At 43.6% G+C, this 13,485-nt stretch overlaps 1 protein-coding gene across 2 annotated transcripts in view; it reads left to right on the forward strand.

Annotated features, from left to right (window-relative positions):
• arl13b (ADP-ribosylation factor-like 13b) overlaps positions 1–13,485 on the forward strand; it is a 163,630-nt gene that overhangs the window by 48,497 nt on the left and 101,648 nt on the right. For both annotated transcript variants that reach the window (XM_086006595.1, XM_086006596.1), the window contains exon 4: positions 3,109–3,358. In XM_086006595.1, coding sequence (XP_085862721.1) covers positions 3,109–3,358 — 250 coding nt within the window. The remainder of the gene's footprint in view (positions 1–3,108; positions 3,359–13,485) is intronic.

Below are 13,485 nucleotides of genomic sequence, written 5' to 3' on the forward strand. Positions count from 1 at the left end.
TTTGTCCTAGCCAAATTCGCTCGTGGCTCAGGTAATAATCCAGAGATTATTACCCTTGTGGTTCTGCTTTTTAATTTGGCCCCTAGCTGCTCAAACTCCCTCAGCAGAACCTCCTTCCTTGTCCTATCTATGTCGTTGGTACCAACATGAACCATGACAACTGGATCCTCCCCCTCCAAGTTTCTCTCCAGTCCAAAGGAGATGTCCTTAACCCTGGCACCGCAGGCAACACAGCCTTCGGGACTCTCGCTCTCGGCTGCAAAGAACTCTATCTATCCCCCTAACGATACTATCCCCTACCACTACAGCATTTCTTTTAACTCCCCCCCACTTGAATGGCCCCCTGCTCCACGGTGCTGTGGTCAGGTTGCTCATCCTCCCCGCAGTCCCTGTTCCCATCCTCACAGCGAGTAAGAGCCTCGAACCTGTTGGACAAGTGCAAGGGCTGCGGCTCCTCCAACACTACCTCCTGGATCCCCGTATCTGCCTCACTTCTAGTCACACCATCCTGACCCTGGCCAGAGACTACATCTGAATTAATTAATCTAATTGGTGTGACTACCTCCTGATACACAGAGTCCAGGTAACTCTCCCCCTCCCTGATGTGTCTCAGTGTTTGAAGCTCGGACTCCAGCTCTTCAACACGGAGCCGGAGTTCCTCGAGCAGCCAACACTTACTGCAAATGTGATCACCGTGAGCATCAATGGTGTTCACCAGCTCCCACATATTGCAGCAGCAACACATCACCTGATCTCCCATTCTATGTAATTAATTACATTTATTAATATTATTCTTAAATATCCTCTGCCCCGATTCTAGATGGTGACTAACACTCCTGTGAAGCGCCTTGGGACGTTTTACTACGTTAAAGGTGCTATATAAATACAAGTTGTTATAGGGAAGAAGACATTTTTAAGTGGTTTTATTTTTTATATTTTTTTTAATTAAAATTCTTCATGGTGGAGGTGGGATAGTGGGTGGTGAGAGAAGAGAATTTTAGATTGAAATACTTTCTGCTCCCCTAAACTGATATTTTTGTTCAAGGGAATCTGTTCGTTTGTATACTTAGAGGAGAAATTGGATGGAAAACCCTTTGTGAAAAAGCTATATTTTTTTTCCAGGGTCTTGAAGAAAATTGTTTTAGTTACTATCTCTCTAAATAGCGCAACAATTGCGAATCCTCCCCCACAATGTAATAATGTAACTGCGAGCAGTGTTGATTCTTCTGACACAGCAGTAGTCAAGAGAATGGTAAGATGTTTTTCAGATACAGTGGTGTCGATGTTTATGTTGGCTGGATCATCTTGATGGTCTGGCCTCATTTAAATATCATAGGTGAGCTACCTGCATGTTTGCAGTGTTGATTGGCAGCTTGCTGCTTTGGAGGGTGGGATTTCCAGCTGGCCCGATGCCTATTTAAAATGAGCTTGCACTTCTTAAAGTGCGGTGTCCTTTAACTTGGAATTAATTTTGGTGTTAAATTTTCAACTTTTGTGTCTGAGATACCTCCTGCAAGGGCTCCCAGATTTAGTGCAGCAGTGGAGGTCCTGGTCGAGCAAGGCCCCGAAGACAGGTCCTCTTTCCCTTCCGATGACAGAAGGTGCCAAGGCAGATGCTGCAGCAGGCCCAGAAGAAGATATCTCTCGTCTCTTAACAGCCAGCCTGTGATATGTAGCTCTTGTCAAAGTTCTGGACTGCCACAGGTTGTAGGCATCGAGAGAGTTGCCTGGAAAGTGAGTACTCATCTGCATGAACCGCTGCCGGTGGTCACATACCAGCTGGACGTTAAGGGAGTGAAACCGCTTGCGGTTCATGAAGACGTAGGGCTTATTAGCAGGAGTCCTGATGGCCATGTCTGCGCGCTGGTTGCCATAATTGCAGAGTGCCATCATGCAGTGGCTGTGAAACCCACAGCCCTTTCCTGCTGGCTGCTATAGTCTATGGGAAACAAGATGAATTCTTTAAACCTGGTAAATCGTGCATCTGTGAATTGCTTTTTGCAGGAATGCACTGCGGCCTGACTTGTATTGCATACGTCTCCAGCTTGAAATGACCCTGATGCATACGAATTCAGGTGTGTGGCCACTTTAACTGCCGCAAGCAATGCAGTACCAGTTACGGTCTCCCTCCTGCTGCAGCATTCTGCAGATATCTGGTCTTGCATCTTGTGAGAATCTTCATCTCCTCTTACACTGCTCATTGAAGTTCAGGTAGCTCAATCTGATCCTGTATACCTTATACCCAGGGTAAGGCTGCCTGTGAGGAGTCGTCCTCCTTCCTGAACTCCTTGCAGGACCATGTGATGCTCCCTAAAGCACCCCCAACTGATGCTGCTGCTGCACCTGTTTCCGCCCCCCCCCCCCCCCCCCCGCCTCTTCCTACAGCCACTAAGGGGTGGCCAATATCACTCCCATCCTTCAGTAAAGCAAGCACCTCACACTCCTGACAGGATGGTTGAAATGCAAAAAAAACCCCACAATTTCAGCTAGAAAACATCATAAAAGCTCCTTCAACTCTCCAGATAGATATCAATGATCTGACTATTTGCAAGTGAGTGTCTCTTGAATATCACTGGAAATGAGCTGCAATGCCCAGTATTACTGGATGGGTCCAGCACTGAGCATTCACCATGCTTAAGTGAATGGAAATGGTATGGGGATTCTATTGATGTAATAGGATCTAGATTTACATTCTTTAATGAGGGTCCTGCCTGTTGTTGGCAGGAGCTCCAGTCGCTTATATTTATCCAATTCCTTTAAATCTAGGCCCCGCTCAAAATGGCAGCAGGCACTTTGACAGCAGGAACGGGGCAGTAAGTTCTGCATTTCCATCTTCATAGCAATACTCCCAGGTTCCTGCCCGATAAGGGGGATGAAAATCTGTTCTAATGTATAGTATCTTTGGATGTGAATTCAGTGATTTGTAATTGGTTTTACTATATGTAAGACTCCACTTGGAGTCAGTCCTGTACCAGAGAAATAGATTTAAAATATTGACAAATATATTAGAGGGGGTTAAATTTTTCCAGTAACCGTCCATATCAGTCCTCAGTCTCTGCCCTCCCAATGAGTATGTATATATCTTGTTTTGTTTCTTTTCTTTCGCAGAATCTCCAGAAGATATAGCCCCTACAGTGGGTTTTTCGAGAATTGATCTAAAACAGGACAAGTTTGAAGTCACTATCTTTGATTTGGGAGGAGGGAAAAGAATCCGAGGTATCTGGAAAAACTATTATGCTGAGGCCTTTGGTGTTGTTTTTGTTGTGGACTCCAGTGATGTTGATCGAATAGAAGAAGCCAAAGATACTGTGGCCGAGGTCATAAGGCATCCTAGGATTTCAGGGAAACCTGTGCTAGTGTAAGTATCTCCTCTGAACATAGAACAAAATATATTGCATGTAGATGTACGATTTATCTTGTCCAATACCAATATATATGCGTTAATAAAGTAGTAAAAGTAATAATCTTGTGCAGTGCAACACCACTGGTCTCCCAATAGTGCAAAACTGGATCTCCAGTAGGTAAACACTTCAGCCAGTGTATTCTGCTTCTGTGCTCACCAGCCCACAACTTTCTGCCTATTAAAGTGAATGGTTGGTTGTAGGATGTGCAGAAATGGAAAAGCCCAGAATTGGATTATGATCAGTCTGTTGGACTTTACCTTTCAGATTTAAGAACCTGTATTCTAGAGGAAACTGCATAATATCTGGGATACCATTGCTGCAGGGAAAGTGAACCTTTCTACTGTTGTGATATGCACAAGAAATAATAATCCTGCCCACCTGATCTGATCGCTCTGAACCAGTAGAAATCACTGTTAATAGACCATCTCCCTTTGCAGTGGAACCTTACATATATCAACATATTACAAGACTGCGATGTCTGGCCATTCAATCCCAACCTGATGATGATGAGCTGCTTATGGACAAAGATGCAAACTAAACTGCCCCACCTCCAACCAACACTTCAGCTCAAAATAGGTTATGCATTCTCTCCTCCAAAAAATGATTTTTTCCCCAGAAAGTAATCGCTGAAGTAATTTTTAAGTTGTTACAATGCTAGGCATAGCTACAATTTCCCATCAAAGGTATGTAATGTAGAGATTCTCATGATCTGTAACAGGATGGATGCTCAGTCTGTCAGATAACTGCCCCCCCCCCCCCCCCCCCCCCCACCCCAACAGAGAAACAGCACAGTCCACTCTTGATAATTTGAAGTTGCTTTACGTATTCGAATTGCTGGATAATTTGAATTATTCTTAGTGCAAAAGTCAGCTGAATTTAAGGGAGTAGACTGTACGTCACTGGTCCCACTTGTGGGACCAACAAGAACTATTTGTTGATGTTTTGCTTGGGTGAACTATCCAATACACTGCCAAAAAGTCTCTACAGAATTAATGCAGACAGTCCTGCCATCTATATAATGATTGGTCTACACCAATCTTCTATTGGCCATTTATTCACCTTGACCTGGTGTAAGGATGGCACCAGGTTCCAGCAATCTGGGTCATTGCACACCCAGTGGTCTTGTATCTCACAGCAGCAATCTGATGGTGTCCCCTACCCTATTTCAGACCAGCGGTTTATTACTTTGTGTCCCACCTAATTTCATCTAGCATTTAACTTCCCTATATCTCCTCTGTAACCTAGTTAGCTGTGCTGGTACAGACTCAAAGGATGTGGGCTGAGCATGTGATTTGGTGAGGGATCTGCCTTCACACCATGAACAACACCACAGGCAATGTACTTGTAATGATCTGAAATGGGAGGGAACTTTATCATACTTTGGTTCTGTCTTCACAAAGGAGGACACAAATAACCTCCCAGAGATGCCGGGGAACATAGGGTCTGATGAAAGGGTGGAACTGAAAGAAATCAGTATTTGTTGGGAAATGGTGTTAGGAAAATTGATGGGACTGAAGGCCGATAAGTCCCCAGGGCCTGATAATCTATATCCCAGGGTACTTAAGGAAGTGGCCCTAGAAATAGTAGATGCATTGCTGGTTTTCGGTTTTCGGAAGTGTGGATAAAGGATAGTCTACCTGTAATAGCAGAGCACTTGGAAAGCAGTGACAGGATCGGACAAAGTCAACATGGATTTACAAAAGGTAAATCATGCTTGACTAATCTACTACTGGAATTTTTTGAGGATGTAACTGGTAAAATAGATAAGGGAGAACCAGTGGATGTGGTGTATTTGGACTGTCAGAAGGCTTTCGATAAGGTCCCACATAAGAGATTAGCGTGCAAACTTAAGGCACATGGGATTGGGGGCAAGGTATTGACTTGGATAGAGAACTGGTTGGCGGACAGAAAGCAAAGAGTTGGAATAAACGGGTCGTTTTCTGAGTGGCAGGCAGTGACTAGTGGGGTACTGCAAGAATCGGTCCTAGGACTCCAGCTGTTCACAATATATATTAATGATCTGGACAAGGGAATTGGATGTAATATCTCCAAATTTGCAGACAACACAAAGCTGGGTGGGAGGGTAAGCTGTGAGGAGGATGTCGTGAAACTCCAGTACGATTTGGACAGGTTGGGTGATTGGGCAGAAACATGGCAAATGCACTATAATGTGGATAAATGTGAGGTTATCCACTTTGGTGGCAAAAACAGGAAGGCAGATTATTATTTGAATGGCAATAGATTGGGAGAAGGGGAAGTGCAAAGAGACCTGGGTGTTCTTGTGCACCAGTTGCTGAAGGTAAGCGTGCAGGTGCAGCAGGCGGTTAAGAAGGCAAATGGTATGTTGGCCTTCGTAGCAAGAGGGTTCGAGTACAGGAACAAGGATGTCTTGCTACAGTTGTACAGGGCCTTGGTGAGACCACACCTTGAGTATTGTGTGCAGTTTTGGTCACCTTACCTAAGGAAGGACGTCCTTGCAATGGAAGGAGTGCAGCAAAGATTCACCAGGCTGATACCTGGGATGGCAGGAATGACGTATGAGGAGCGATTGTGTCGATTGGGCTTATACTCACTGGAGTTTAGAAGAATGAGAGGGGATCTCATCGAAACCTATAAAATTCTGTCAGGCCTGGACAGACTAGATGCAGGAAGGATGTTTCTGATGGCCGGGGAGTCCAGAACCAGGGGTCACAGTCTAAGGATAAGGGGTAAGCCATTTAGGACAGAAATGAGGAGGAATTTCTTCACCCAGAGAGTGGTGAACCTGTGGAATTCTCTGCCACAGAGGGCGGTGGAGGCCAGTTCATTAAATATATTCAAGAAAGAGTTGGATATATTTCTTAAGGCTAAAGGGATCAAGGGATATGGGGAGCAGGCAGGGACAGGGTACTGAATTTGGATGATCAGCCATGATCTCATTGAATGGCGGAGAAGGGTCGAAGGGCCGAATGGCCTACTCCTGCTCCTATCTTCTATGTTTCTATCTGTCACAGTGACATTATTCATGTTTCATTTACATTAGAGAATACCAAGTGCAAAATACCTAAAAGCAAATAAGTTTCTAGCTTGACATTCTTTTTATAAAAAAAAAAAAAAATCCATATTACAGTGGTGCTTTAGTAAGTAATAACTATAATTTCTGTGCAGGGTAAATGTTTAAGGTATAGGAATCCCCTTTAGTATCTGAGTTCAATTCAACTGCTTATGAACAATTTTCATTATCACTGCAGAATTTTAAAGGCCTTTGTCAATAATTTGAAATGGAACCTAGTGTACTGTCCTGTATACTTACCAAGAAGAAAATGTGTTTGGCAGATATTATGTAGGAATTGAAGCTGTCTTAACCTCATTAGTATCCCTTGATGAGATTACTGCTTTAAATTTTGAGGCCAGATATCCACTGTCCTGTATGTACTACAAGATATCAGTCAGTAAGTGGCACTACAGTGCAACAGTACAGCCACAGCAGATGTTCAGTTTCTATACAGGAGCAAGACAATGCAATAGATTTGAAATAGATAGGAAATTATGGGCCAGATTTTGCTCTCAAAATAATGGTGAGGCTAATGGCACTCGCCGTTATTTATACGCAAATGGTACAGCCTCTTCAGGTGAGAGGCAGATGCACAATTAAACGCGGGATATCAAAGTTGCGATCTGAGTTGCCCCATTCCTCTCTTACCTTTGCGAAAATGGCATCTTGCTATCTGGATCACCATTGAAATAGATTGAATGATCTGAAGTTGCTGTATTTGAACGGTAGATACGAACTAAACTTGCCACAGAAGTCTTGTCATTTCAAGTCTAAGTACCCTTTTAACAATGTGATACGTGTTAGTTACTGCTAATCAACCTCTCTGGCACTGAAAATTAACTGTTACAAATGTGGAGTCTCATTCCTTCAGGTTTTAATTGTTGGAGATTTAAAAAATGTAAAATGTTAATCCAATCTTTCTTTTCCTCTCTCTTTCACTTTCTGCTGATTTGGCATTGAATTCACCCACTTGAAATTACACTTCCTTCTCGGTCCTTGTGCTGTTAATTTCACAATCCTCAATCTGATTGGTTAAGGAGATGCAGTTGCTTGCCCTGTTCACTTGGGTCCCAGCTGCCTGGTTTCCTCGCTGCCTTGTTATCAGCTCACACTTTCAGCAACTTGCCACACAAAATGTGTAAAACAAACCTAAACGTCCAAGGGTAAGTCTAACTAACGGCAAACACCATTGATCCCCTACTGCAGGCAGCTGATCTGATCACATCAGTTTCCCGCCGAGTGGATTAGGTTAGAAATACCACCCCCACCCGAGTCAGAATCCAGTATTTCCAGGTCGGGTATAGCACAGACAGATGCAGAGTAATGCGCTCTCTGCTCTGCCCCAATCTCGGAATAGTGTCCTCTATTGTACCAGTGTGGCATTTTTTTCATTTCCTACACCGACCATCCTATGGCCTCTTTGAGTGAGATTGCCAATTAGTGCCAAATAGGGCAGTTTTGTGCTGTAGGCTAGATTGTGACTGCCAAAGTTCATTTCACATAGGACCTGTGCAGACAGTGGAGACTTTCATTTGTCATTCTAGGTTGGATTTGAACCAGGTTCCAGAGGTCAAAGGTCATTATGGCACCCAGTTCCCTTGCGATACGATTTTATTTTTTGTCTGCGAGCAACCCTATGTGAGATTAACTAATGGTTAAGATTCAGATATTTGAAACTTATTATAAAACAATAGTTATTGGTGAAAAGTGTGTTCAGTGACTTGGTTGGGAGCATATTGGCGTGGTGGTGAAGGAAGGCCATCCTTTTCCGATTCTAATTTCAGCTGCTCCATTTGGGAATAGCAATGTGAAGTTGCAGATCAAAACTGTGGGAGTTTTGCAGTGGTTGTGTGTAACAGGATTTGAAGATCAGCTGAAATCAGTTCATTACCATGCCAGCAAAGTAATTAAAAATGGAGTGACTGCTGCCAACGAACTGGAAGCTGCGCAGAAGCATTCTGCACATAAATGTCAGGTCCCAAATATGAAAAAGTAACGTTCACCACAACAGACAGAGGACCTGATGGCGATAAGCACACTCGCCGACAGTACAACAAAACACTCTCAATCTAATAACATCTTATTATCCCCTTCAAGTCACATTTCCTCGTTAAAGTGTACTGGCAGTTTTAGCAGTTCATTCTGATGAATTAATCACACTGCTGCCACTCTCTCTCTTCGCGCATTCCTTCTACGCCCTCCCTCTCATTTTCCTCCCCAGTCTTTGTCTAGTGCTCCTCTCCCTATCTTGCCCCACTGTCTCTACTCTCTTTCTCAATGATCCTTTTCCCAGCTGAGTGCTTTGTGCATTGAGTGCTGCTGGAGTTTTGGTAAGTGGGAGAAAAATCATTTAAGTGTATTTTGTGAATTTTAGTGTTAAGAAGTCAATTATTTGAAGTAAGTTTAATTTTTTAAGGGTATATTAAACTATTGGGCAGTTTAAACCGGAAGTAGAATCTGGGTATAAAAGGGGAGGGGCTAGTGCTGTGCACGGAGTGCTTTGTGCATTGAGTGCTGCTGGAGTTTTGGTAATTGGGAGAGTTTGGGCAAGTGGGAGGCGAGGGTGTGTTTTTTGCTCTGTTTTTCCCCCCACTCCGAGGCTTAGACAGCACTGCGGAGGCGGAGCAGCGAGACGAGTCAACCAAACAGGCCCGACAGACAGTATTCAAGGAGGAGGTTGGTGATCAGCTGGTTGGTTGGTTTTCTTCCTTCTCTTCTCCTCTTTTATACCTTTAAGTTGGTAAGTCCTATTGAATAATGGTGTGATATTATCATCTATATCTGGGCAGGGTCTTCATAACTAATAATAAGAAATTTAATTAATTATATAGAATGGAGCAGGTGATGTGTTAATGTTGCGAGATGTGGGAGCCGGTGGACCCCATTGAGGCTCACGGTGATTACATCTGCGACAAGTGTTTGCTGCTAGAGGAACTCAAGTTCCATGTTATGGAGCTTGAGACCGAGCTTCAGACACTGCGACACATCAGGGAGGGGGAGAAGTTCCTGGACTCTATGTTTCAGGAGATGGTCACACCTGTGAAGTTAATTACTGCAGATGTAGTCCGTGGTCAGGGACAGGACGGTGTGACTACGAGTGAGGAAGGTACAGGGATCCAGGATGTAGTGTTGAAGGAGATGCAGCCCTTGTTCTTGTCCAGCAGGATCGAGGTTCTTGCTCCGTGAGGGCGGGAGCGGGGACTGCAGGGAGGATGAGCAACCTGGCCACAGCACCGTGGTACAGGGGGCCATTCAAGTGGAGGGAGTAAAAAGAAATGTTGTCGTGGTAGGGGATAGTATCATTAGGGGGATAGATAGGGTTCTCTGCAGTCAAGAGCGGGAGTCCCGAAGGCTGTGTTGCCTGCCCGGTGCCAGGGTTAAGGACATCTCTTCTGGGCTGGAAAGAAACTTGGAGTGGGAGGGGGAGGATCCAGTTGTCGTGGTCCATGTTGGTACAAACGACGTAGATAGGACAAGGAAGATGGTTCTGTTAAAGGAGTATGAGCAGCTTGGGGTCAAATTAAAAAACAGAACCTCAAGGGTAATAATCTCTGGGTTATTACCTGAGCCACGAGCGAATTTGGCTAGGATAAATAAAATTAAAGAGTTAAATGCGTGGCTCAAAGACTGGTGTGGGAGAAATGGGTTTTGCTTCTTGGGACACTGGCACCAGTACTGGGACAGGAGGGAGCTGTTCCGTTGGGATGGACTCCACTTGGCCAGTGCTGGGACTAGAGTCCTGGCGAATCATATAACTAGGGCTGTAGAGAGGGCTTTAAACTAATTAATGGGGGGGAGGTTTCTAGAGAGCAAATAATAGAAATGACAACAGAGAAGGTCATAGACTTAGGTAGCAGTGGGGGAATTAAAAACCAGAGCGTGTCAGGAAGGGACAGGAGGTATGGAGTAAAAAGTAAAGTACTAAAAAGGGAAAAAAGAGGAACTAAGTGTAACAAAACATATTTGAAAGTTCTTTATCTGAATGCACGTAGCATTCGTAACAAAATGAATGAGTTAACGGCACAAATAACGACATATGGGTATGATCTTGTGGCCATTACAGAAACATGGCTGCAGGGTGACCATGACTGGGAATTAAACATACCAGGTTATTTAACAATCAGGAAGGACAGGCAGGAAGGGAGAGGAGGTGGGGTGGCTATGTTAATAAAGGAAGGAATCACTATAATACAGAGAAATGATATTGGGTCAAAGGAGCAGGATAGTGAAACAGTTTGGGTGGAGATAAGGAATACTAAGGGGGACAAAAACACTAGTGGGTGTAGTCTATAGGCCTCCGAACAGTTGCAACTCTGTTGGATGGAGTATTAATCAGGAAATAGTTGAGGCTTGTAATAAGGGAACAGCTATAATTATGGGGGATTTTAATTATCATATTAACTGGACAAATCAAATTGGGCAGGGCTGCCTTGAGGATGAGTTCATTGAGTGCATTAGGGATGGGTTTCTTGAGCAGTATGTAGCTGAACCGACCAGGGGGCAAGCAACCTTAGATTTGGTCCTGTGTAACGAGACAGGATTAATTAAAAATGTCCTAGTAAAGGATCCCCTTGGAATGAGTGACCATAACATGGTTGAATTCCATATTCAATTAGAGGGTGAGAAGGTTGGATCTCAAACTAGCGTGCTGAGCTTGAATAAAGGAGACTATGAAGGTATGAGAGCGGAATTGAGTAGAGTGGACTGGGAAAATAGATTAAAGGGTAAGACGGTACATGATCAGTGGTGTACATTTAAGGAGTTATTTTACAACTTCCAAAAAAAATATATTCCACTGAGGAAAAAAGGGTGTAAAAGAAAAGATAGCTATCCGTGGCTAAGTAAAGCAATTAAGGATAGTATCCGACTAAAAACAAGGGCATATAAGGTAGCCAAATCTAGTGGGAGGATGGAAGATTGGGAAGTCTTTAAAAGACATCAAAAAATAACTAAAAGATTGATTAAGAAAGGGAAGATAGATTATGAAAGTAAATTAGCAAAAAATATAAAAACAGACAGCAAAAGTTTCTATAGTTATATAAAAAGAAAAAGGGTGGCTAAAGTAAATGTTGGTCCCTTAGAGGATGAGACCGGGAAATTAATGGTGGGAAACATGGAGATGGCAAAAACACTGAACAATTATTTTGTATCAGTCTTTACAGTAGAGGACACTAAGAATATCCCAACACTGGACAAACAGGGGGCTCTAGGGGGGGAGGAACTAAATACGATTAAAATCACTAAGGAAGTAGTACTTGGTAAAATAATGGGACTCAAGGCGGATAAATCCCCTGGACCTGATGGTTTGCATCCTAGGGTCTTGAGGGAAGTGGCGGTAGGGATTGTGGATGCATTGGTAATAATTTTCCAAAACTCACTGGACTCAGCAAAGGTCCCGGCAGATTGGAAAACTGCTAATGTAACACCCTTATTTAAAAAGGGTAGTAGGCAGAAGGCTGGAAACTATAGACCTGTTAGCCTAACATCTGTGGTTGGTAAAATGTTAGAGTCCATTATTAAGGAGACAGTAACGGGACATTTGGATAAACATAATTTAATAGGACAAACTCAGCATGGTTTCATGAAGGGGAAGTCATGTTTGACAAATTTGCTTGAGTTTTTTGAGGATGTAACATACAGGGTGGATAAAGGGGAACCAGTGGACGTAGTGTATTTAGACTTCCAAAATGCATTTGACAAGGTGCCACACAAAAGATTATTGCTCAAGATAAAAAATCACGGGATTGGGGGTAATATTCTGGCGTGGGTGGAGGATTGGCTCTCTAACAGAAAGCAGAGAGTTGGGATAAATGGTTTGTTCTCAGATTGGCAACCAGTAACTAGTGGTGTTCCGCAGGGGTCAGTGCTGGGTCCCCAACTCTTTACAATCTATATTAACGATTTGGAGGAGCGGACCGAGTGTAACATATCAAAGTTTGCAGATGATACAAAGATGGGACGGAAAGTAGTGAGTGAGGAGGACATAAAAAACCTGCAAAGGGACAAAGACAGGCTAAGTAAGTGGGCAGAGATTTGGCAGATGGAATACAATACTGGAAAGTGTGAGGTTATGCACTTTGGCAGGAAAAATCATAGAGCAAGTTATTATCTTAATGGCAAGAAACTGGAAAGTACTGAAGTACAAAGGGATCTGGGGGTCCTGGTGCACGAAACTCAAAAAGTTAGTATGCAGGTGCAGCAAGTGATCAAGAAGGCCAATGGAATGTTGGCTTTTATTGCTAGGGGGATGGAATATAAAAACAGGGAGGTATTGCTGCAGTTGTACAAGGTATTGGTGAGACCGCACCTGGAATACTGCATACAGTTTTGGTGTCCATACTTAAGAAAAGACATACTTGCTCTCGAGTCAGTACAAAGAAGGTTCACTCGGTTAATCCTGGGGATGAGGGGGTGGTCATATGAGGAGAGGTTGAGTAGATTGGGACTCTACTCATTGGAGTTCAGAAGAATGAGAGGCGATCTTATTGAAACATATAAGATTGTGAAGGGGCTTGATCGGGTGGATGCGGTGAGGATGTTCCCAATGAAGGGTGAAACTAGAACTAGAGGGCATAATCTTAGAATAAGGGGCTGCTCTTTCAAAACTGAGATGAGGAGAAACTTCTTCACTCAGAGGGTGGTAGGTTTGTGGAATTTGCTGCCCCAGAAATCTGTGGAAGCTACATCATTAAATAAATTTAAAACAGAAATAGATAGTTTCCTAGAAGTAAAGGGAATTAAGGGTTACGGGGAGCGGGCAGGAAATTGGACATGAGTCTAGGTTCGGAATGGTCATGGCCCTGTGGGTAGTGGAGTGGGCCCAGGGGCCGTGTAGCCTGGTTCTGTTCCTACTGTGTTCTAATTCTGTGTTAGATTTCAGGAGATGGTTTTAGTCCTGTTCCTGGCTGGGGTGGAGATCGCCTTTACAGAAGGTAAGTACTGTAGAAAATATAGGGACAGAGTGATCTCCTGGAAGAATTTCGATCGCCTAGATGGGTCGGAGAGGAATTTCCCAGATTTTTTTCTCCCAAATTGGCCATTGGGTCT

Source organism: Somniosus microcephalus, chromosome 14 (assembly GCF_052327205.1).
Source record: "Somniosus microcephalus isolate GS21.2 chromosome 14, FLI_Smic_1.0, whole genome shotgun sequence".
Lineage (NCBI taxonomy): Eukaryota > Metazoa > Chordata > Chondrichthyes > Squaliformes > Somniosidae > Somniosus > Somniosus microcephalus.